The 24,269-nt window shown below is 44.3% G+C and overlaps 1 protein-coding gene and 1 long non-coding RNA gene across 2 annotated transcripts; one reads left to right on the forward strand and one right to left on the reverse strand.

The window, feature by feature from the left end:
* The first annotated feature begins 754 nt into the window (after positions 1-754).
* On the forward strand, positions 755-19,137 carry LOC122672980. Its single transcript, XR_006334555.1, has 3 exons — positions 755-896; positions 1,766-2,413; positions 17,464-19,137. It is a non-coding gene; the product is annotated as an uncharacterized LOC122672980 (long non-coding RNA).
* FAM110C (family with sequence similarity 110 member C) lies at positions 15,924-24,031 on the reverse strand. Its single transcript, XM_043870487.1, has 3 exons — positions 22,707-24,031; positions 19,061-19,139; positions 15,924-16,017 (listed from the first exon to the last, which is right to left on the reverse strand). The coding sequence occupies exon 1, from the start codon at positions 23,641-23,643 to the stop codon at positions 22,735-22,737; it is 909 nt and encodes a 302-aa protein (XP_043726422.1). The 5' UTR covers positions 23,644-24,031; the 3' UTR covers positions 15,924-16,017; positions 19,061-19,139; positions 22,707-22,734.
* Between the last annotated feature and the right edge of the window lie 238 nt (positions 24,032-24,269).

Here is a 24,269-nt window from a genome sequence, read left to right on the forward strand (position 1 = left end):
TGAAAGAAGCCAGACAGAAAAAGCCACATGGTGCCTGGTGTGCTGCTGGCCGTCACACGACAAATGACAAAAATGACAACACCAGGGCTTGTACTGCTTACCACTGAGTTACTAGCCCTTTCCCAGCCATCCCCACAGGACTAAGATGTCTGGACAGAGGGTGGGAGACAGCATTATTACTGTATCCAGCTCTGTCGCTGCAGAAGGTTTTCCTGCTCTTCCACATTTGTAGATGAAAGGAGACAGGCCCGGATGACTGTGACCAGACCAGTTAACCACTCTGGGCTTCATCACATTTCACTGGTAAAATGGGAAATTGGATTGAGCTGTTTAAATCATTTTTTGAAGAGAATCCTTATTTATAAAATAGATAAAACTGGTGGTGCCGATTGAAGAGGGCTGGGAGTGCAGCCCACCCCTCAGTCCCTAGCCCCTCAACCACGGCTCTGCTCCTTCAGATTAAAACAGCAGCTCTTCCTCGTCTGACATCTGGGGTTTAAGTCATGTTAGGCACTTTTCTACACTCATTCAATTATGGTTTAATATTTAATTAAAAGATACACATTGAGTTTACTCATTACACAAGCTCACCTCTCACGTCAGCCTTGTGGAAGACTCAGCCCTCCCTCTCTGAGGATCCTCCCGCTCCTTGAAGCCTGTTTGCTTTGGCTCCACCATCAATTCGTCACCTGCAACCAGCGGGGAGATGTGCTCAGAAGTTACAGACGCCGGGTGAAGCTCTGGCTGGTGCAACCAGGGGAGAGGTGTGCTCAGAAGTTACAGGCACCGGGTGAAGCTCCGGGTGGTGCAGGTTGGCAGTGGCCCCGGCAGTGAGGAGACTCAGCCGCTGTGGACCTGAAACCCACACATGCTTCTGCTACAGAACTGCCTGCTTGGTGAGTAGACACGTGATATTCCAAAGTCCACAAAGAACAGAAACAAAAGCCCTTTACACTGCTGACCATGTAACTGGTTATTTTACAGTCATGATGCTGAAACACATTGTCACAGTCTCAACAGAAGAAACAGTAGGAGGGTTCTAACCTTTGCATTGTGGTTGTTGGCAGATGTGTGAATTATTCCTTTTTTTAAAAGTCCTCTTATCTTAGGGGCCACTGACATTAGCTATGACCCTGATAATTTGTGAAAATCTTGAAAATGAACTATATGAACCAATAGCCTCAAAAGTGATACTTAGATAAATAATATCATGCTATATAAAAGCAAAAGTATTGCTTAAGTAGGCAACATTCCTAAGTCTCAGTGAGTTACTAGAATGCCTGTCTGGGTACTCTCTGGAGACAGGAACTTGCCAGACTCCTGAGGGCAGGAAGAAGCACTCCTGATGAGCCCCTGTGCGCTTGAAATCCGTAGACTGCAGCAGTGTTCCCGGCTTTGGGACTCTAGATCAAAATACATGAGTCATCACTCTTGATTCCACTCAAAGGTTTCTTTCTCCAGAATTTGCAGGTGTAAAGACCCATAGAAGTCATGATGTAGATAATTTTAAAGGCCATTAGAGCACATTTCTCTTTAGTCACTGACCGGGTCTGTAGGCAGTGCTTTCTATTCTTGCTGAAGAGCTGATGAAATGTGCTACAGTAGATGTTTCTTTCTTCTACACACTTTACTGTAACAATATTCCCATTATTTCTGAAAGTTCCTTTTAATTTAATCTTATCAACAGAGCTGATACTTAGCAAGCACCTACTCTGTGCCAGGTTCCAGAAAGCTAAATGTTTTGTGCTTATTATTATTCACCTAGAGAAAGAAATGGCAACCCAATCCAGTGTCCCTGCCTGGAGAATCCCACGGACAGAGGAGCCTGGAGGGCTGCAGCCCATGGAGTTGCCAAGAGTCGGACACGACTGAAGCAACTTAGTACGCATTATTCACCAAATACGCTGACAAGGCCATGGAAAGTGTTCTTCATGATGAGACCTCAGCTGAGAAACACTGAGTGACCTCCCAGGACCACTCAGTTGTTAGAGGCAGAATCACTGCTTAGATCTGGATCTAATAGCTACCAAACACAGAAATGAACTAGCAGAATCAACTTATGCTCAAGACTCTGTTTGAGCCAATGATTCTCTCTCTAAGGAAAATCTTCACATGAATTTAAAACGTTGAACACTTTTAGAGTGCCAGGCAGAAATCTAGAGCTGAACCATGCGTGAGCGCACCCGCTGGTTGCTGCGGCCACCACTGACCCAGCCTGCTCCCACACGGCCTGCACTCATGACGAAGGCTCACCCTGGCAGAGCAGGCCTAGAGACGTAAGAGGCAGACTAAAGAAGCACAGTGAGGGCCCTGACCATCTAGGAGATCCTGGGGCGGAGACAGCCATCTCTGAAGTGGGGACACACGGGCTGCCTCTTTGAGAGTAAAGAAAAATCTATTCTCAAACAAAAAGGTATTTGGAGTCAGAGTACAAAGCCTAGAATGAGTGAGAGATTACATCACACTTGGGGGCTGCTATTCCAGAGGGGTGCCTACAAGGAAAGTGGTGAGAGGAATAGGAAATAACTGAGACGTTAGGTCAGGCTGTGAAGGTCAGGCTAAAATGATGCAAAAGCTGCACAGAGCAGGTCTTAGACCAAAAACAAGTCCTAAAGTAAGGCCTGTTCCCAACCACTATGTGCATTTCTCTGCTGGAAGATGTGGGCACAATCTGCAATGGCACAGCTAGTTTGTGACCAGCTGTGTTCAAAAGAAAGGAAAATAATGTCTTGGAAATGGTGCAGTGGAGTGATTCTGGAAGCACTGAAGACCACCTTTGCTAAGCAAGGCCAAATGAACATAGAAACCCGATCTATCAACTGTTGACTATCTTACTGTTAGAAATCAAAAAGTTTCAGTGGCTCATAATTCTGCCATGATTTCCCCCCAAGCACAAATCATACATGCTGGAGTTTATAATCACAGCTTTTTCTTCTGTTTTTGGTGGTGATGGGAGTAGGGGGGTGGGGGTGCTTTAGGGCCACCAAATGTTTCAACTTTATTTTTTCCATGATTTTTGAACATAGCGGCCTTTGTTACTTCAAACACTGCCAGTTTTCTTTTCTCTTTTATAAGTAATAATGTATAATAAACTTTGAATTAAAAATGTAACAAATCTGCAACTCAATTCTGCAGAAACAAGATACACAAAGCCACTCTTATCTTCACTGTTCCTGCAGCAGCCCTCACCGGGCACACAGCACCACCAGCGCATGCAGACACTTCTCGTGGGCTAAACCCCAAAATCTCTGTAGGTCTGGCCATCCTTTTCCTTCTTCACTGTAGAAGATTGTATTATTTTAATCTCAGTGAGAGGGGAATAAATGTAGCTCTAAAATAGCTATGACCTAGATGCCTCTATTTCCAGCAAATTTTATTTATTGTAAATATTACATCTAATGTACTGGAGAAGGGATTGGCAAACCACTTCAGTATTCTTACCTTGAGAACCCCATGAACAGTATGAAAAAGCAAAAAGATAGGACACTGAAAGTTGAAATCCCTAGGTCGGTAGGTGCCCAGTATGCTACTGGAGAAGAATAGTGAAATAACTCCAGAAAGAATGAAAAGATGGAATCAAAGCAAAAACAACAGCCAGTTGTGGATGTAACTGGTGATGGAAATAAAGTCCAATGTGGTAAAGAGAAATATTGCATAGGAACCTGGAATGGTAGGTCCATAAATCAAGGTAAATTAGAAGTGGTCAAACAGGAGATGGCAAGAATGAACATCAATGTTTTAGGAATCAGAGAAATAAAATGGACTGGAATGGGTGAATTTAATTCAGATGACCATTATTACTACTGTGGGCAAGAGTCCCTTAAAAGTAATGGAGTAAAAAAAAAAAAAAAAAAAAAAAAAAAGTAATGGAGTAGACCTCCTAGTCAACAAAAGAGGCTGAAATGCAATACTTGGGTGCCATCTCAAAAATAACAGAGTGATCTCTGTTCATTTCCAAGGCAATCCATTCAACATCATAGTAATCCAAGTCTATGCCCCAACAGTAATGCTGAAGAAGCTAAAGTTGAGTGGTTCTGTGAAGACCTACAAGACCTTCTAGAACTAAGACCCCAAAAAGATGCCTTTTTCATAATAGGGAACTAGAATGCAAAAGTAGGAAGTCAAGAAACACCTGAAGTAACAGGCAAATTTGGCCTTAGAGTACAGAATGAAGCAGGGCAAAGGCTAATAGAGTTTTACCAAGAGAACACATTGGTCATAGCAAACACCCTCTTCCAACAACACAAGAGAAGACTACACATGGACATCACAAGATGGTCAATACTAAAATCAGATTGATTATATTATTTGCAGCCAAAAATGGAGAAGCTCTATACAGTCAGCAAAAACATGACCAGGAGCTGACTGTAGCTCAGATCATGAACTCCTTATGCAAAATTCAGACTTAAATTGAAGATAATAGGGAAAACTACTAGACCATTCAGGTATGACCTAAATCAAAACCCTTATGATTATACAGTGAAAGTGAGAAATAGATTCAAGAGGTTAGATCTGATAGACAGAGTGCCTGAAGAACTGTGGATGGAGGTTCATAACACTGTAGAGGAGGCAGTGATCAAGATCATCCCCAAGAAAAAGAAATGCAAAAAGGCAAAATGGCTATCTGAGGAAGCCTTACAAATAGCTGTGAAAAGAAGAGAAGTGAAAGGCAAAGAAGAAAAGGAAAGATATACCCATCTGAATGCAGAGTTCCAAAGAATAGCAAGGAGAGATAAGAAAGACTTCCTCAGTGATCAATGCAAAGAAATAAAGGAAAACAATAGAATGGGAAAGACTAGAGATCTCTTCAAGAAAATTAGAGATACCAAGGGAATATTTCATGCAAAGATGGGCACAATAAAGGGCAGAAATGGTATGGACCTAACAGAAGCAGATGATATTAAGAAGAGGTGGCAAGAATACATAGAAGAACTGTACAAAAAAGATCTTCATGACCCAGATAATCACGATGGTGTGATCATTCACCTAGAGCCAGACATCCTGGAATCTGAAGTCAAGTGGGACTTAGGAAGCATCACTATGAACAAAGCTAGTGGAGGTGATGGAAGACCAGTTGAGCTATTTCAAATTCTAAAAGATGATTCTGTGCAAGTGCTGCACTCAATATGCCAGCAAATTTGGAAAACTCAGCAGTGGCCACAGGACTGGAAAAGGTCAGTTTTCATTCCAATCCCACTGAAGGGTAATGACAAAGAAGGTTCAAACTACCGCACAATTGCACTCATCTCACATGCTGGCAAAGTAATGCTCAAAATTCTCAAAGCCAGGCTTCAAACAGTATGTGAACCATAAATTTCCAGATGTTCAAGCCAGATTTTGAAAAGGCAGAGGAACCAGAGATCAAATTGCCAACATCCTTTGGATCATAGAAAAAGTAAGAGAGTTCCAGAAAAACATCTACTTCTGCTTTATTGACTATGACAAAGCCTCTGACTGTGTGGATTACATCAAACTGTGGAAAATTCTGAAAGAGATGGGAATTCCAGACCACCTGACCTGCCTCCTGAGAAATCTGTATGCAGGTCAGGAAACAACAGTTAGAACCGGACGTGGAACAACAGACTGGTTCCAAATAGGAGAAGGAGCACGTCAAGGCTGTATATTGTCACTCTGCTTATTTAACTTATATGCAGGGTACATCATACAAAATGCCAGGCTGGATGAACCATAAACTGGAATCAAGATTGTTGGGAGAAATATCAATAACCTCAGATATGCAGATGACTCCACCCTTATGGTAGAAAGTGAAGAGAAACTAAAGAGCCTCTTGATGAAAGTGAAAGAGGAGGTAAAAAAGCTGGCTTAGAACTCAACATTCAGAAAACTAAGATCATGGCATCTGGTCCCATCACTTTATGGCAAATGGATGGGGAAACAATGGAAACAGTGAGAGACTTTATTTTGGGAGGCTCCAAAATCACTGATGCTGATGGTGACTGCAGCCATGAAATTAAAAGACACTTGCTCCTTGGAAGAAAAGCTATGACCAACCTATACAATATATTCAAAAGCAGAGACATTACTTTGCCGACGAAGGTCCGCCTAGTTAAAGCTATGGTTTTTTCAGTAGTCATGTATGGATGTGAGAGTTGGACTATAAAGAAAGCTGAGTACCAAAGAATTGATGCTTTTGAACTGTGGTATTGGAGAAGACTCTTGAGAGTCCCTTGGACTGCAAGGATACCAAACCAATCAATCTGAAAGGAAATCAGTCCTGAATATTCATTGGAAGGACTGATGCTGAAGCTTAAGATCCAATGCTTTGGCCACTTGATGCGAAGAACTATCTCATTTGAAAAGACCCTGATTCTGGGAAAGATTGAAGGCAGGAGGAGAAGGGGACGACAGGGGATGAGATGGTTGGATGGCACCACTGACTCAATGGACATGAGTTTGAGTAGGCTCCGGGAGTTGGCAACGGACAGGGAAGCCTGATGGGCTGCGGTACATGGGATCACAAAGGGCCAGACATGACTGAGCAACTGAACTGAATATCTAACATTCTTTGTTTCCTTTGAAAAATAGGCATCTATAACTTTATTCACAATGTGGATTTACAACATGATAGTTTCTCTTTCATATTAATATTCTCACCCTGTCTGGTGTTATTTGACATTTAGTTTTGTTTCCAAAATCGTACTGTAATCATTCTTAGATTCCTTAAGTAACTGAAATAAATTCAGTTTTACTGAATACAAAGCAATATAACAACTTAAACAAGTTTTGAAAATGAATAAGAAATCATCTAATGTTGAGTACTGGTAAATGTCAGTTGTGTTCTGAGGGAGAGAAACTGGTCTGTTCTCTTTCCATTGTATTCTGGGGACACCAGGAGCCCCACTGGGGCTGCACAGAGTCGGTCGCGACTGAAGTGACTTAGCAGCAGCAGCAGCAACCTTTTCTTACGTCTGCGTACTATAGGATGGCTGATAAGCAGATATTGAAGAAAGTTCTGCTTCATTCCAATAATAGCTTCAGTTTTTCTCAACAAACTTTTTTTCCCAGCAGTGGAATCCCAGACTTTAAGAATCCACTGAATTCTCACAACCTAATCTGTGAAATCCTTCAGTTTTTTTTTTGCCATAATATACACAATTAGAATATGTGACGATGAGATGAAGCCAGAGACGTTCCTTCAAAGTTGAAACTTATTTGCGTGATCTGCTGCAGTTCCTACTGTAGACTCTTCTGCTTTTTATTATTAATCACTTAACAATTTTATTAAAACTTGGAATAAATTTATTCAGAATTTTAGTGTATTTTTAGTGCAGAAATGTACAAATCTATCTGTGCCTTTCTGTTCCCTGACATGTCATCGGATTCATTGTAGCTCAGCTTTAGTTTCTGTCTTCAGCACAATGGATTCCAAAGCATCAGCTTTCATTTCTGGACGGCTGCCACCTCCATTTCTCTCTGTTTCTAGGTCTGTGCGAGGAAGCTCTGATATGACCTGTTTTCCCACGTCTCTTTTTTGCCCACTGTAAAGGCGCACACCTCTCCCCAGACACACCTTATAGACCCTCCCAGCCAAGCTATCCTCTCAAGGCAATGGATTTTGCATGAATCTCCATGTTACTGTGATTCAACTTGCAACCCTGTGACTCACTTCATCACCTCCAAGAGTCCCAAGACGGGAAGGAAGGGAGCAGGCAAGGTGGTCAAATTCTATGTGTTAACCAGTACTGCAGAATATCCATATTTATCAAACTCTGGCAAGTATGAATCATTTTGCACTGAACACACATGCCTACGCATCGCTGTTGGCTTCAGATCTCTTAATCATTAGAATCCTCCACCTACAGAAGGGAAGTGCAAGGACCACTTGGTAATTTTAGGTCTATAAAAAGTGAAAGGTGTTCTCCTAAAACACTGAGGAGAGAAGAAAAGCAGACAACTCCACCCCAGGTCACAACTGTAGGAGAGTCTCTCACTGTACATTGTTGGAAGAAGTGGCCCATTTTCTCCTCCCAAAGTCTCCTAGAGCAGAGTCTCTGGTTCATCCAGGGCTCTCAATGGCTTTGTTTTGCCATCACAGCCCCAAATCCTCAAGCAGGCATTGGAATCTCCATGAGTCAAAACTGAAGATTTCTATTAAAGTCAGTTCAGTTCAGTCACTCAGTCATGTCCGACTCTTTGCGATCCCATGGACTGCAGCACACCAGGCCTCCCTGTCCATCACCAACTCCCAAAGCTTGCTCAAACTCATGTCCATCCAGTTGGTGATGCCATCCAACCATCTCATCCTCTGCCATTCCCTTCTCTTCCTGTCTTCAATCTTTCCCAGCATCAGGGTCTTTTCAAATGAGTCAGTTCTTCTCATCAGGTGGCCAAAGTATTAGAGTTTCAGCTTCAACATCAATCCTTCCAGTGAATATTCAGGACTGATTTCCTTTAGAATGGACTTGTTGGATCTCATCGCAGTCCAAGGGACTCTCAAGAGTCTTCTCCAACACTACAGTTCAAAAGCATCAGTTCTTCGGTGCTCAGGTTTATTTCTAGTCCAACTCTCACATCCATACATGACTACTGGAAAAATCATAGCCTTGACTAGACAGACTTTTGTTGGCAAAGTAATGTCTCTGCTTTTTAATATGCTGTCTAGGGTGGTAATAACTTTTCTTCCAAGGAGTAAGCATCTCAATTTCATGGCTGCAATCACCATCTGCAGTAATTTTGGAGCCCCAAAAAATAAAGTTTGTCACTGTTTCCACTGTTCCCCCATCTATTTGCCATGAAGTGATGGGACCAGATGCCATGATCCTAGTTTTCTGAATGTTCAGCTTTAAGGAAACTTTTTCACTCTCTTCTTTCACTTTTATCAAGAGGCTCCTTAGTTCTCCTTCACTTTCTGCCATAAGGGTGGTGTCATCTGCATATCTGAGGTTATTGATATTTCTCCTGGCAATCTTGATTCCAGCTTGTGCTTCACCCAGGCCAGCATTTCTCATGATGTTTCTTCATTTAAATTAAATAAGCAGGGTGACAATATACAGTATTGACATACTCCTTTCCCTATTTGGCACCCTGTTGTTCCAAGTCCAGTTCTAACTGTTGCCTATTGACCTGCTTACAGATTTCTCAAGAGGCAGGTCAAGTGGTCTGGTATTCCCATCTCTTTCAGAATTTTCCACAGTTTGTTGTGATCCACACATCAAAGGCTTTGGCATATTCAATAAAGCAGAAATAGATGCTTTTTGGAATTCTCTTGCTTTTTCGATAATCCAAAGGATGTTGGCAATTTGATCTCTGGTTCCTCTGCCTTTTTTAAAATCAGCTTGAATATCTGGAAGTTCATGGTTTATGTACTGCTGAAGCCTGGCTTGGAGAATTTTGAGCATTACTTTACTAGCATGTGAGATGAGTGCAATTGTGTGGTAGTTTGAACATTCTTTGTCATTGCCTTTCTTTGGGATTGGAATGAAAACTGACCTTTTCCAGTCCTGTGGCCACTGCCGAGTTTTCCAAATTTGCTGGCATATTGAGTGCAGCACTTGCACAGAATCATCTTTTAGGATTTGAAATAGTTCAACTGGTCTTCCATCACCTCCACTAGCTTTGTTCATAGTGATGCTTCCTAAGTCCCACTTGACTTCAGATTCCAGGATGTCTGGCTCTAGGTGAATGATCACACCATTGTGGTTATCTGGGTCATGAAGATCTTTTTTGTACAGTTCTTCTATGTATTCTTGCCACCTCTTCTTAATATCTTCTGCTTCTGTTAGGTCCATACCATTTCTGCCCTTTATTGTGCCCATCTTTGCATGAAATATTCCCTTGGTATCTCTAATTTTCTTGAAGAGATCTCTAGTCTTTCCCATTCTATTGTTTTCCTTTATTTCTTTGCATTGATCACTGAGGAAGTCTTTCTTATCTCTCCTTGCTATTCTTTGGAACTCTGCATTCAGATGGGTATATCTTTCCTTTTCTTCTTTGCCTTTCACTTCTCTTCTTTTCACAGCTATTTGTAAGGCTTCCTCAGATAGCCATTTTGCCTTTTTGCATTTCTTTTTCTTGGGGATGATCTTGATCACTGCCTCCTCTACAGTGTTATGAACCTCCATCCACAGTTCTTCAGGCACTCTGTCTATCAGATCTAACTTCTTGAATCTATTTCTCACTTCCACTGTATAATCATAAGGGTTTTGATTTAGGTCATACCTGAATGGTCTAGTGGTTTTCCCTACTTTCTTCAATTTAAGTCTGAATTTTGCAATAAGGATTTCATGATCTGAGCCACATGGCTCAATAGGCTGGATAAGGTACTTAGTGAAGAATCTCATGAGAAAGATATAGGGATTTTTGACAGAGAGCTTTAGAAAAATCCCACAGTCAAGACCCAAAACAGAGATGCCTCTGATAAGCTCTCAAATGATTCACTTAACCATCGGGTGATGCTAATAGATTCTTTATCACCCCTCCACAACCCCAAGTCAATGATAACATTAATGCAGGTATCATTTTGTGCAGGTAGTAAAAGTGTTAGTTGCTCAATTGTGTCCAACTCTTTGAGCCTCATGACTGTAGCCTGACAGGCTCCTCTGTCCATGGGATTCTCCAGGGAAAAATACTAGAGTGGGTTGCCATTCCCTTCTCCAGGGGATCTACCAGACCCAGGGATCAAACCCAGGTTTCCTGCATCCCAGGCAGATTCTTTGCCATCTGAGCCACTCGGGCAGGGAACTTGACTCTTTACTTCCTCCTCTGCAAAACAGAAGCAGTAGTAATACTTGCCCCAGCTACCTCAAAGATGGTTGTAAAGATCAAATGAGAAACTAGATATGATAGCCTTGTAAACTATAAACTTCTTGATCAGTGCTAGGTAATGTTGCTTTGCCATTAATATTCCTTCATAGCTTTCATATATTTCACTAAATGATCAGCAAGTCCCACAGTACTTTTTCAGAATTTCCTATGGTACTTTCTCTAGACCAGAAAAAAATATATATATATTTTTTGCTCTGTTTTGAAATTCTAACCCACTCTCACTTTACTAAATCATGATGGGGAAAGAACTTTATAGACCCGCTGAACCAATTATCACTGATTCTCCTTCTCCTGAATGTAGGTTCTACGCAGGGAAATGACCAGCTAAATGCAGAACCAATTAGTAAATCTCACATTCTAGAGCCATGAAACCCAGAGAACTCCAGAGAAGACATTTTGACGCCAAGTGATGGAAGCTTGAATATATAAACTGATTCATAAATATTTTAAACAAGTCAGTGAGTGAAAAATATATACATTGAATCATTAGGGAACTAATATGGTTAGAATAATAAAAACTATTCGGCGTCTCCTCTGCAGTAAATGCCTTTAAAAACATTCTTCACGCTCTAACCTTTGAACAGCAAGGAACCCGAGAGATGTTTGTTCACTGCTCCACAAGCCGCAGCAGAGGCACTCGGCTTCTACGAGCCCGTGTGTCAATGAGCTCTTGCTGTGCTGTGTTCAGCACTCACAGTCACTCTTTCAGAGGTGAGAGTTTAATCTCTCTGGCAGATGCATTTTAAATAGAAAATACTCTTCCTTGGAAAAGGCTCTATAGCACTGACAGGGTTCCTGACATCATGGACCACTGCGGGTTTACTAACCTGAATACATAAGTAATTGTGGTTAGTATCGGCTGAGCAGCAATGAGGGTGCTGGCCCAGTGGGTGCAATGACTTCCTGTGGCCTTCAAATCTGAGTTGCTTACTCAGCCCAGAGTCAACAGGAAAAGGTGATTCATAGTTCCTCCTGCCTCTACCTGCATGGAGAAAGTGTTGACAGTTGACTCAGTTTTCCTTTTCACCTATAAAAAAGTAATATTTGTATAGCTTTAAAATGTATGCAGGAGACTGAGTGCATATCTTGTACTTCTCTTTTATATTGCTGAAAAGATTTCACAGACCGAAAGATGTGCCAAACTTTCTACTACTGCAAAGTAAATTTAAAGGAGCTTCTCCTGTTTTTACAACTGGCCATTTCCCATTTACCTAAAAGTCAATCAATGGTTAGCCCCTGAAATAATCACAGTTCTACCAGATTTGCTGAGACATTCAATCTAGAAGGCCTTGAACCTCTCATTGGGCCTTGGAGTTCCATGATGGGCATGAGGTGGACTCACTGTGGATTCACAACACTTGTTAATGGAGCTGGTGCTGCAGCAAACGAGCTGTCCCCCAGCTTGGCATTTTGACTGCACGAGGCCCTGATCAGCACTGTTCCAAGCTCTCCCAGCACAGCTTGCTTGCTCTCCCTCTGACTTTCTCTTTATTTAAGACTATTTTCTAAGATACATCTCACCTTATGTAAAATGGTCAGCATAAGATAAACCATGAGAGCCTGTCCTGCAGCATGAATGTTTGCTGCTTTGGGGTTCTCAGGATGTCAGATGCGGGGCCGTGTCCTCATCCTGCCTGAGTCACCCAGCAGGTGGTGATCGGGGCAGTCAGGTGACTCAGGTCGGGAGTGGCTTCTTGGATCAGAATCCTGCTTAGGTTTTGACCTGTTGAATCAGACTATGCCCTGGGGAAGTTATTACTTCTTCAAGCATTCTGGCTTCTCATTTACTTCTTAACAGCGAGAATATGGCTGCCTTTGGAACCAGGCAGATACATGTTCACACTCTTCCCTCTCCAGCATGTTATTAATGATTCTTTGACCTGAGCAGGTACTAAATGTCTCTACACCTCGGCTACCTGGCAGGTTAGAATGGTGATCCTCATAGACTGTGCAAGGATTCCATGGAACAACCAAGGTGAGCAGCTCATCTTGCTCCTGGTGCAGGTGCCTGGGAAACGCGGCTTCCTCCAGGGAGTTGGGTCCTCCCAGAAGCAGAACCAACATAGGAGAAGCATCTATCCCTTCTTAATCCGTACCACATGACCTTCCCACCAGACAGGAAACACCCTACCTAAGCTGCCCTGGTTTAAGGCAATAGTGAAAACACCAAACCCTTATTGCTAAAAACTTATAGTTCTGTGCTCACAGTAGTTTTGGCATTAATTTCCTCAGAGTAGAAACTAAACTGAAATTGAGAACTTGACACTGAGATATGTGTTAATCAAGGTGCCCTGTTAGGGTTTCCAATCCTTCCAATTTGCCAGGGACTGATGATTTTCCTAGGACACCAGAAAGTTTCCGGCAAACAGGCAGCTGGCTGCCCTCTCATGTTCAGCAACTAGGACAGCGTGGGAAGGTGCCCGGGACAGGTGAGAGGGGTCTGCCTCCTGGGGGCTGGGAGGGTGATGCATGGTCTCCAATGTTCCTTCCATTTGAGAATTGGTGGTCCCGGGTCCCTGCCCACCTTGGCAGACGCTCACATGGGCAGTCTGTCTGGCCCTGACTCACACCTGCAAGAAGCCGGGAAGGAGCTCTCTCCAGGCACCTCAAGCAAACCCTGTTCTGGACCGTCCGTGCTGCGGTCCTGAGGGCCTGCACCCAGCCATCCACCTGCAAGGGTGTGTCCTAGACACAGCTCAGAAGGCACTCAGAGGAGACTCGCGGGAGGGTCTGCTCTGCCCTGTGACATCCCCTCTTTTTGCTACTTTGACTTTTTATTCCATTTGAAAAGCGGACTTCCTCTAAAAGTCAGGAAAGCCACACAGTCCTTTACAACAAACAACGTTCTGGTTGGCTGAAGACCAAGCTCTGAGGCCCCATTTGTAGTGTGTCTGCTTTTTCTTCAATTTAGACTTCAAATGAACTTGAAGGGTGAAGGACCTCCAGGGATTGAAATAAGCCATTTGTATTTTGCATGTTTTATTTCCCATAGCTTGATTTTTTTTTTTTTGGACCTTCAGATTTCATTTATGGTTCAGACCAGTCAACAAATAGAAACCACAAACCAAAAGGGTCATATTGAAATTCATGAATCAGGCTTCTGATTCTACTACCTTACTCAGCTTCATTTCCACCCTCTCCTTCCTTCCTTCCATCTGCATGTTTCCCATCCCTAACACCAAACTGCCTATGTATCCTTACTAAATATCTAACCCTCTTAGAATGTAAGCTTATAATGGCAAAGAGCCTGGGGAGCCCCACTGTACAGTATTTGGCACCTCAATAAGTATGGCAGAAAGTGAAGGAGAACTAACGAACCTCTTGATGAAAATGAAAGAGGAGAGTGAAAAGTTGGCTTAAAGCTCAACATTCAGAAAACTAAGATCATGGCATCTGGTCCCATCACTTCATGGCAAATAGAAAGGGAAACAGTGGAAACAGTGGCTGACTTTACTTCTTTGGGCTCCAAAATCACTGCAGATGGTGACTGCAGTCATGAAATTAAAAGATGCTTACTCCTTGGAAGGAAAGTTATGACCAACTTAGACAGCATATTAGAAAGCAGAGACATTACTTTGCCAACAAAGGTCCATCTAGTCAAGGCTATGGTTTTTCCAGTGGTCACGTATGGATGTGAGAGTTGAACTGTAAAGAAAACTGAGCGCCGAAGAATTGATGCTTTTGAACTGTGGTGTTGGAGAAGACTCTTGAGAGTCTCTTGGACTGCAAGGAGATCCAACCAGTCCATCCTAAAGGAGATCAGTCCTGGGTGTTCATTGGAAGGACTGATGTTGAAGGTGAAACTCCAATACTTTGGCCACCTGATGCGAAGAGCTGACTCATTTGAAAAGACCCTGATGCTGGGAAAGATTGAGGGCAGGATGAGATGGTTGGACGGCATCACCGACTCAATGGACATGGGTTTGGGTAAACTCCGGGAGTTGATGACGGACATGGAGGCCTGGCGTGCTGCAGTTCATGGGGTCGCAAAGAGTTGGACATGACTGAGTGACTGAATTGAACTGAACTGAACTGAAGTGAGCATCTGTGATTCTGCCGTCATCAGTGGGCTGTCCTTGGTCACAGCCGCTACTGCCCAGAAGCATGAGAGCTTCAGCAGCAGGGTGTGGGTTTACTGGTAATTTCCAATCTGGCACTTGGAATGAGTCTTACTTAAGCTCAAAATTGAGCATCCCTCAGGCTTGCCTTTCCAGATCTGCTTCTGCAGCCTGGGTTCTCACTTTCTAAAATGATCACTATTCTGTTTTGACTTAAAGATGAATAGTTATCAATGGTTTAATACATTCTCACCCTCAGAAAGCATTTCAATTTTAACGACAGTTTTCAAGGAGATAACACAAAGATGACCATTGTAGAACTGGGGGCATTGTAGCAGATAGTCAGGAAAATATTACTGAGTAGGAGCACATTTTCTGATGTTTCTGTATTTTCTCCCCATGAGCTGTTCCCTCCTACTTCCACGACCAGAGGCGTAAGCTCCTGGTGGAGAACTTAATTCCCTTCTCGTTTGATATTTCCAATCTGGAACATTTAATGATTATATAAATTTATTTCACCACTGGAAACGCAAGCAAAGTTTAAACACTTAACCACTGTGCATGACTTTGTTTTTCACAAAGGGAAACAGAAGAGTAAGAACTCACGTTTGCCTGAAGGAAGAAAACGTCAGCTGCTACTGGATTCTGCAATGGAAGCCACACAGCACAGCATTGGGACTGTTTCTGAATAGTTACAGTTGCTCCAGCCCGTGAGGGTTTGTCCATTATCTCCGTGGAAATACAGGGTGAACCATTTATTCTCCTTAAGAACCCTTAAGGTTCTCCCTAAGGATCTTTGGATGCTTCTGTGGAGTTGTGTAAGCCACTGTAGGACTGAAAAAGCAGCCAGCCGGGCTCAGTGACTTAGACACTGTGGCTGAGGCCCACGTCTCCATCTCCTATTTGAGCAGATACAGGCAGCAAAGCTGATGTGCATGGAGTCTGCCTTCACCAATGAGCTAACTAACAGGAAAGGTTACAAACTATACTCTCATTTTACCTTTGAACTCATTTTACAACGATAATATTAATAAGCCATGAGGAAAAAAAAATAAGCAAAAGACAGATGAGACAAAGAAAACCGATGCTCAAACTGATTTATTGCATCCCATCTCCAGGCACATGATTCTGCTAGTCCAGGCTTTAGAATGCACTCTTCATTGTGACTGATAATCTGCTCCAATATTTAGGAGGAAAGGAGAAAGTAAAAGATATGAGTAGTTACAATAACCATACCCTTGCTTCAATTTTTTCATATTGTACAAATTCACAAAGCTATATTAAAAATAACAAAAAATAATTTATTTCTTTGATTCAGAATATACAATATTGCACTCATGTTGCAAGTAGTGTGTGAAAAAAGAACTCTATTTAGACTGCCATAACAACTGTCTGGGCCTGATATTTCATGACGTCACCAACAATAACTGTAGCACTGCCCTTTAACCCACTGAAAAGGGCAATGCTTGATAAAGCCTTCTTTTTATTCCAGTGTCAGTGACCAGCAGTTTAAAAACTATATGCATAATGAGGAAACTTCAGTTATATAACTACCTTTCAGTAACATAACTACCTTTAAGTCTGAGGCACTGGTGATCTGTATCCATATATTAAAGAACTAGATACTGTCAAGCTGTTTCCAAGGTTTTATCAATAATTTTTCAATAACTTTTCCTTTCCATTGTACTTAATCATGTTACCTAATATGCTATTCTTTCCTGAACAAATGAAACTATTTTGCAGCAATAACTATTGTTCATCCCTGTGAAAAGCAGTTATAAACTTTTTTATTCAGACTCAGCTACAAATTCTGATTTTCTCAGAGTCACTCAGCAATTCAGAGTTAGGAAAGGATTTCCTGCCTCCAGCCACACACTCAGGCCCTGAGCTGAGGCCTGAATCCAGACAGACAAGAGGGAGTGTTAACCTGATCCTGCTGGGGTCTGGGGACACCCTGTTCCTGCCTCACACACCCTCCTGACATTTACTTCCTACAGTCACTGTCATTGATACGCAAATGCTTCTGGAAGATCTCAGTGCTTTTAAACAGCAACCAATTTATTTTTCTGCTTTTCATCTATTACACGGGTGGTTGGTAGCTGCTTCTGCTGCTTAATCACTTCAGTCATGTCCGACTCTGTGCGACCCTATGGCCTGCAGCCTGACAGGCTTCTCTGTTCACGGGATTCTCTAGGCAAGAGTACTGGAGTGGGTTGCCATGCCTTCCTCCAGGGGATCTCCAGGACCCAGGGATCGAACCCGCGTCTCCTGCATCTCCTGCACTGCAGGCAAATTCTTTACTGCTGAGCCACCAGGGAAGCCCACATGAATGGCAGAGTTCACATCATTTTGATCTCAGATAAATGTGACCTAGGATACACTTTATCCTATTCTGACAGTAGAAAGGCACATAACAATTTCGCTTAAAGCATTCACATAAAAAATTAATAGAATCTGCAAATAGGGAAACTCCAAATACAAAAAGATCCTTTAAAGAAAATTCTCATCTTTGACATTATCTTTTAAATTAAGTATAATCCAGTGAATAGTGAATACCAAAATAGCAGCATAAAAAAAAAAGGGAAAATTTTCTTAGAGCAGAGAATCTTTGTCTTTATAGAGTCTACATTGAAGAAGTACCCTCTCCAAATGTACAACCGTGACTTATTGACAAACAAGTCCCTGCAGTACTGAGCACAGCACAGAGTGCCAAGCGTGCCGCTGACAGTCAAACGGAAACTCCAACTAAACAACATACAAAAAGGTAACAAGGGCAGAAGGACTTAAATTATACTGATAGAAACCAAAACCATATGAAATGCAGGAGAACTATTTGAAGACCAATACTTCTGTAAAAATAAATATTTAACTCTAGGACCTATTCTCACAGCAAGTTACAAAAATAGAATACAGTATTAAACAAATACATGAATATATCAAAATTGGTTTATAAAACATTTTACTTTTGAGAAACCTATTTCTCTTCCCTCCCTGTTCTAATAATTATGTTCTTAGATATATTTTGATAAAACACTGTGAGCTTTGACTGGATGACAGATGGTCTTTGGATTGTTTTCACAGATACAAAATCTCTCTCAGAAGGTTCTGAACTTGAAATTTATTTACTCTGAGTGTCACAAGCTGGGACAGATTTAGGGTCACAGTAACTCCTTACCAACAACACTCCCATCCGACAGTCTCCCAGCCATCCAAGGGACTGCCCCTTGTTTCAAACATCCTATTCAGACAGAGTGAACTGCTGCCAAATTTGGAATGATTGCATGATAGATGAGGGTGTGAATTAGACCAAAATGTAGGGCATTTCACATGTCATGAGTCCATGTTCTGCCTAAATAGAGGTCTTTTTTATCCTTTTCGGAAGTTGGGGACAAGAGAACCATGGAGGCATATTCGACACAGTGCTGCAGAAGAGGACCACTGATACAGATTTGAAGGAAGCTTCAGTATTCTTCTGCCAACTCTCAAGAAACTGCCCAGGTACACAAAAAGGTTTTCTAGCAGTATTTCGACTCTTTATCTTTTTACGTTACCACTGCATGTCTACAGCCCAACAGGAGTGGCATTCATAGTGATCCTGCAGCTCTCAAGCGGTTTTAAAAGTGCCTTCTGATTCACTTCACAAGATGATCAACTGCACAGCTGGGAATTCACTGCAGTTTATGGTGCGGCGATACTTAGAAAGGGAGGTCTATGTGTGAATGTGCAAGTGTGACCATGTGTTTGCTCTTTGTTAACCACAGTATTTGTGTAGAATACATCGTCTTATGATCACAGAACTTTGATTTAAATAGTGCCAATCTGTCCAGTATGATTGAAAGCAGTAAATACCATGGCATTTGTGTTTGAATTTCATGCTTTTTGCCTTTTTTCTTTTCACAATTAATTATTATTAAAATGTATCATGGTACCTATTTGTCAGCAAGCCACTCAAAAAGATGCCCTTGAAAATATTTCCAAGCAGCTTTTCCTTCTCCTGCTGCCCTCTAGAAGCAAAAATAGATCCACCTAACACAAGAAAATATTTTCCAGAGCTTCAGCTGTGTCATAACAGTTAAAACTCAGCTAATTTCCAAGTTCTGTGTTCCCACCTTCTCCACAGCATTTCAAACCTTCTGAAATGACAAGCTTCTTTAATGGTGTGTTTTATTCCTGGGAAAAGAGCAATTATATGGATACTTGGGTACTCTAGATAAAACCTGGCAGTGAGGATGGGCCTCGGGTCCCAGTCATCCAGACATACTGCAAGGAGTCCCCATCGTCCAGAAGGTTTGCTTCCTGAGAAGTAAGGAAAAAGCTGTCAATCAACACCAGTCTAGTCAAAAGTTATAAAGCCAAGCATTGAATTACAAAGTTTGGTCCCTGCAGTCTTTGATTTTATGATACTTTCTGTATTTCAAACATCTCCTTTGCGCATTTAAGAATGTGAAAAGAAATCAGTAGCAAACATAGCTATCATCTGGTTGCTCTGTATCCATTTCCCTGTAGGCCTTTTTCTGAGGCAGTAAAGAAAAATTTCTTTGAATGTTGATCGGTAAGGCCAGTGCTCACTAGCACAGAGCTGGACAACAAAATAGAGAACAAAGCAAGCAGTACAAATAAAATTTAAATGGCAAACAGATTCTGCCCTTTCAAACACAGTTCTCTCTGAAAGACTCAGGGGCTGGCCTGAAGATGGAGGTAGCCTTATTACAGGTACAGTCACTGCGTTCACCTAAAATGCACTCCTAGTTGGTGAGTACGAGCTTCCAAGCTAGTTGGAAAAGACAGAAGTGCAAAAACAGGAGTGTCCCAGTTTGTCTGCTCTATGCTCCATGGCATCTGTGCAGATGTTGAGACAGTTCTACCTCCCAGCTTCCAGTTACCCCACATTATCAAAGAGAAATGCGAAAAGAGCTGGGGAATGTCTGATATTTTTGCTTTAAAATTGAACATTTATCGCTAAAAAATTCAAAGGACAAGTTGCCATTCTTTTACAACAATATTAAAATCAGTAACATATATTCTGTGCAAAGGATAGAAAACCAGAAACCTAAATTTTGGCAAGGCCTCCCATTTTAATGAATTGAAGGTCGGGAAGATGATTAAACACAAGTAGAAGAGTGGTTTTCATGAATTTTACACTGGGAAATAGAATACCAAAATTACCCATGTGTAAGTATCAGTCATGGAGCCCAGTGGAATCACATGCAGCTTCTATAAGTCATCCTCTAGTTCTGATGGTCTCACTTTTGAAAAGTAAATATTTTTAATCCATGGGGTAATAAATTTATGAACTTCTTATTTAATTCTGGATGGAATATTTTTATTTTACTTTATAGTCCCTCTATCTACCAAAGGGACAAAAACCTTAACATAAAATGTATTTTCTTTTTCACCTAGAAAAGACATCTTCGTTCATCTCAAATTTTCATGAAATCCTAAAACACATCTGTATGGATTCCACAGATGTCACAATAAATGTCACAATAAACTAGAGAAAAATTGCAGCTGTAGGTTTTTACCCACAGCTTCCAGAAGTTAGGGAACTATTCTCAGGCAAGTAATCCTATGATGAAATCCTGTGGTTTTGTTCAGGCTGCCAGAAGACCCCGGCACCAACAAAGGTGAAGGGTCTGGAGTCTGTCCTGACTCTTTTTCAGAGGGGATTTCATGTCTGAAGGTGGAGAATCGAGGGGACTGTGGTCAGGACTGACATTGTCCTCATTTGGAGAATGAGGACATTCCAATGGGATCCATGACTGATAATTTTGGTATTCTATTTCCCAGTGTAAAATTCATGAAAATCACTCTTCTGTCTACTGGTGTTTAATCACCTTCCTGTCGTTCAATTCATTAAAACAGGAGGCCTGCCATAAGTTGGAGAAAGGACATGCATTTCTTCCTCACAGTTCTCCAAGCAGCAAGCCCTTAGGTCTCTTGGGTTGAAGTTCAAAGAACTTGAGCTGTTTGGGGTCTATGAGAGTAAATTTGTACAGAAAATCTTTACAGAGCTGGTGCTTGCCAATGACACACAGCAAATTGGGCAGGTTCTGTGTAACAACCATCTCCCTTCTCTGTACAATACCATGAAACAGCTCAGAAGACAGGTGACACAGTCCTCCACTTGAAAAAGCAGCACTGTGAAGAGGGAGGGAGCTGGTGAGGGAGTGCACCACTGTTCTCCAGCAGAGTCATCCTGGGCAGTCCCCTAACCCCGTGTCACTTTCCTCTGGCCTCGACTACTTCCCTTTGCCATAAAAGTCATGTCATAATAGACAACAGTTTTTGTTGTTGTTGTTATTGTTGTTTTACTTTTCTGGGTTACAGTCATGGAACACAAACACATTTTCTACTATATGGAATTACAAAGTATAGAGGTTGGAAACCCTCTGCTATCTGCGTTCATTTTATGGATAATGGGAGCCTAAGCTAAAAGTGGGGGAGTGATTGCTAACAGAAGACAGGCTCCCAACTCCCCACTGAGGGCTCCATCTGCTACACCATGACCCTCTGGGACAAGCCAGCCTCTGCAGCTTCCCTCTGCCATATCAAGGTGTTCACAGCCAACCCTAACCCTGGCCAGCAGTCACTCACCTCAGGACCCAAAACAACTGGTGAAAAGTACCAGTTAATGTACTGCTTTCAGTTTAAATTCTGATTACCTTTATACATTCCATGGGGACTCAGGTTAGGGGAAATGCAATAATCCTCAATAAACTACAAGGGAGTCTGTAAGTCATGACCCTTCTGAATTCAAAAGAAACACTGAACCCTTCTCTCTTTGTGAATTGTCACGTCTGTATTAAGACCATGGACACTTGGGGAAGTTAGGCATTTTTCAGGCCTCAAACACAGGTGAGCTGTGTGCAAACACGTCTTAGCGCAGACTCCCCCACCATGCTGAAGACTGATACCATGTCTTAAATTAGTTTATCTCAAGGGCAGACAAAATACTTGCATCACATTAACTTTACAAACACTTAGAGCAAGTTGTCAGTGCAGGGTCAGAGAAATCAAGATGCTGTAGTGCTTAAAATCTTGGTTCTCAGAGAGAACCCTGAAAAGGTATCTTCCCTTCTCCCTTGACTACCCCAGAAATACCCTCTCCACAGAGGTCACAATGAAAATAAACATTCCTTAGTTCCTTGAGGAAAAAGAACTTCCTGAGATCAGCCTTGAGATACTGACTCCAAGGGGAAGAAATGCACCTCCCCTGCTATCATCAGAGGCAAATAAAATACACAATCACTGCCAAGGAGAACTCCAAGACATTAGTTATGATCTAGTCCCTCCCTCAATTCAGAAAACTGAAGCTCTTTCTGCCCCAACGCATCTCCTTAGAAAGGTCTCGAAACGATTTGAACAAAATTTAGGCAAAAATCTTTTACAGCTAAATGAGTGTCAAACGGCTGAGAAGATCCTGTAGAGAGGCCCTCCTCCCTCTCGGTTCGGTGAAGGCCTCCAGGAAGTGCACAGCCTTCCTTTCTGGGGAGGGGAGATCGCAGTCCCCCCAGGGCCCACGCGGGCCGGTCAGCGGGCATCAAAGCTCTGGACCCACGCAGGGCCCTCAGGCTATTTCAGCGCAGGGAAACAGCAGAGGTGTAAAAGCACTTTCTGACGGAGCGTTTAGAATGCCAATTTCTCCTCTTTTCACAGTAATAAGCCAACTGGGATGCACTTCGTGTACAGAGTTAACTTTGCTGGCAGCCAGAAGCCGCACACTCGAGAGAACCGGCACAGGCCGGGTCTGGCAGTCCGCTGACGCAGGCGCTCCTGCGGCTCTCTCTCTCTAGAAGGCAGGGTCCCCCAGCTCGGCCCCTCCCCAGGACCTCACAGACACCCCTCCCGGCCCCGGACGCACACCTCGGCCCGGGTCTCCTGGGGCGGGCTGTCACGCCGGGCCCTGCAGCCCCTGGCCGGGCGTCTCCTTGGCCTTCTTACAGGTGTATAGCCACTTGATGATGCGCGCGTTCCTCTCGACCACCGAGGTGGTGCTGGGCACCTGCTCCGTCAGCTCCTCCTCCTGCAGCCCCTCGTCTTCCCCGCTGCGCCGGGAGAAGCCGCTGTCGGAGGTGGCCACGCTCACGCTGCGGACCTTGAGGGCGCCGCGGTCCGACCCGGCCGAGAAGTTCTCCCGCCCGAGCGCCTCCACCACGTCGGGTTCCAGGCCGCAGTACTGGAAGAAAGTGTCCGATTCGGCCAAGGACGCGGAGTAGCGCGAGCTGAGGTCGGACTGAGAGCGCTGTAGCCCCAGGCGCCTCACCCCCAGCAGCTCTGCACCGCCGGGCGCAGTCGAGACCCTGGGGGTCGTCCCGACGGACCGCGCGGGCGCGGGAGGCGCGGAGGGGCCAGGCTCGGCCTGGGCGGCCCCCTGGGCCCTGACCCCCAACTCCGCTCCCACCCGGGCGGCGCCAGGAGGCTCGGGCGTCTTGTCCTTGCTCGGCCCCTGGAAGAGCTTCTTCACCAGGCTTGCCCTGGGGCTGTCGGCTCCTGACGCTCGGGCGAACTCGCACTTCTGACGGTAGATGACCAGCGAGTCCGGCCTTAGCGGCTTCCGCGCTATAGCCCTGCGCACCCCGGGCCCGGGGACGCGCGCCTGCCCTCCGGTCGCCTCGGGGCTGCTGCCCCCGCCAGCCGGGCCTGGTCCGGCCCCGGGCGGGCCGCGCACGTACTTGGCGCGGTCGGCCGCCAGCCTCTCCACCGCACTCCTGCGAGCGGGCCCAGCCGCGTCCGGGGCCGCGGGGGACCCGGAGTCCGAGGCCAAGAGCCGCGGGCTCGCAGGCGCGTCCAGGGCGCGCATCCTCCAGGACCGGCCCACTGCAGAGACGCTCTTGGACTGCGTGCGATCGTCGGCGGACCAACTCCGAAGTCTGTTCCGTGTGGGCAGCGGCGCCCGGGGCGGGGGCAGAGTCCGCTCGGACTGGCGAACCGCCCGCCGGCCCCGCCCCTCCCGGCCCTCCCTCGCCTCGCGTCGGGCCCGCCCGCCCGTTCTGGGTCCCGCCGGGCTTCGCGCGGACCTGCTCCGAGGGCAGCGCCGAGCCCCGCGGGCCTGTAGGGTAGAGGGGCGGGGAGGGGCCGAGTCAGTGCGGCCCCGGGGGCCCACCGCCCCTTCCAGGCCGCGGGGCGCGGTGACCTCCGACGCCGGCACTTCCGGAGCGGGGAGGGCAGAGCGGCTCCGGCGCCATCCCGCCACTCGGCAGGTGTCTCCTGCCCTTTGAATTCTTAAAGTGACCTCGGGATGTTTGAAAAGTGAATTTAATTTCCTGGAGTGCTCTTGCAGGGCACTCCTCTTAAACTGTAGGAAAGGAAAGGCTATGACGCGCCGCAGGACAGGTCAGTCTGTGTGTCAGGCAGAAGGGAACCAGGAACCGGGACTGGGTCCAGGCTCAGCCAGACGGCCTGCCGGTGACCCGACCAGACTGGACC

The sequence above is a fragment of the Cervus elaphus genome, chromosome 16, assembly GCF_910594005.1.
Source record: "Cervus elaphus chromosome 16, mCerEla1.1, whole genome shotgun sequence".
NCBI lineage: Eukaryota > Metazoa > Chordata > Mammalia > Artiodactyla > Cervidae > Cervus > Cervus elaphus.

Coding starts and splice junctions, on each gene's coding strand:
- FAM110C (XM_043870487.1), bottom strand. CDS start 23,643: ATGCGCGCCCTGGACGCGCCTGCGAGCCCGCGGCTCTTGGCCTCGGAC.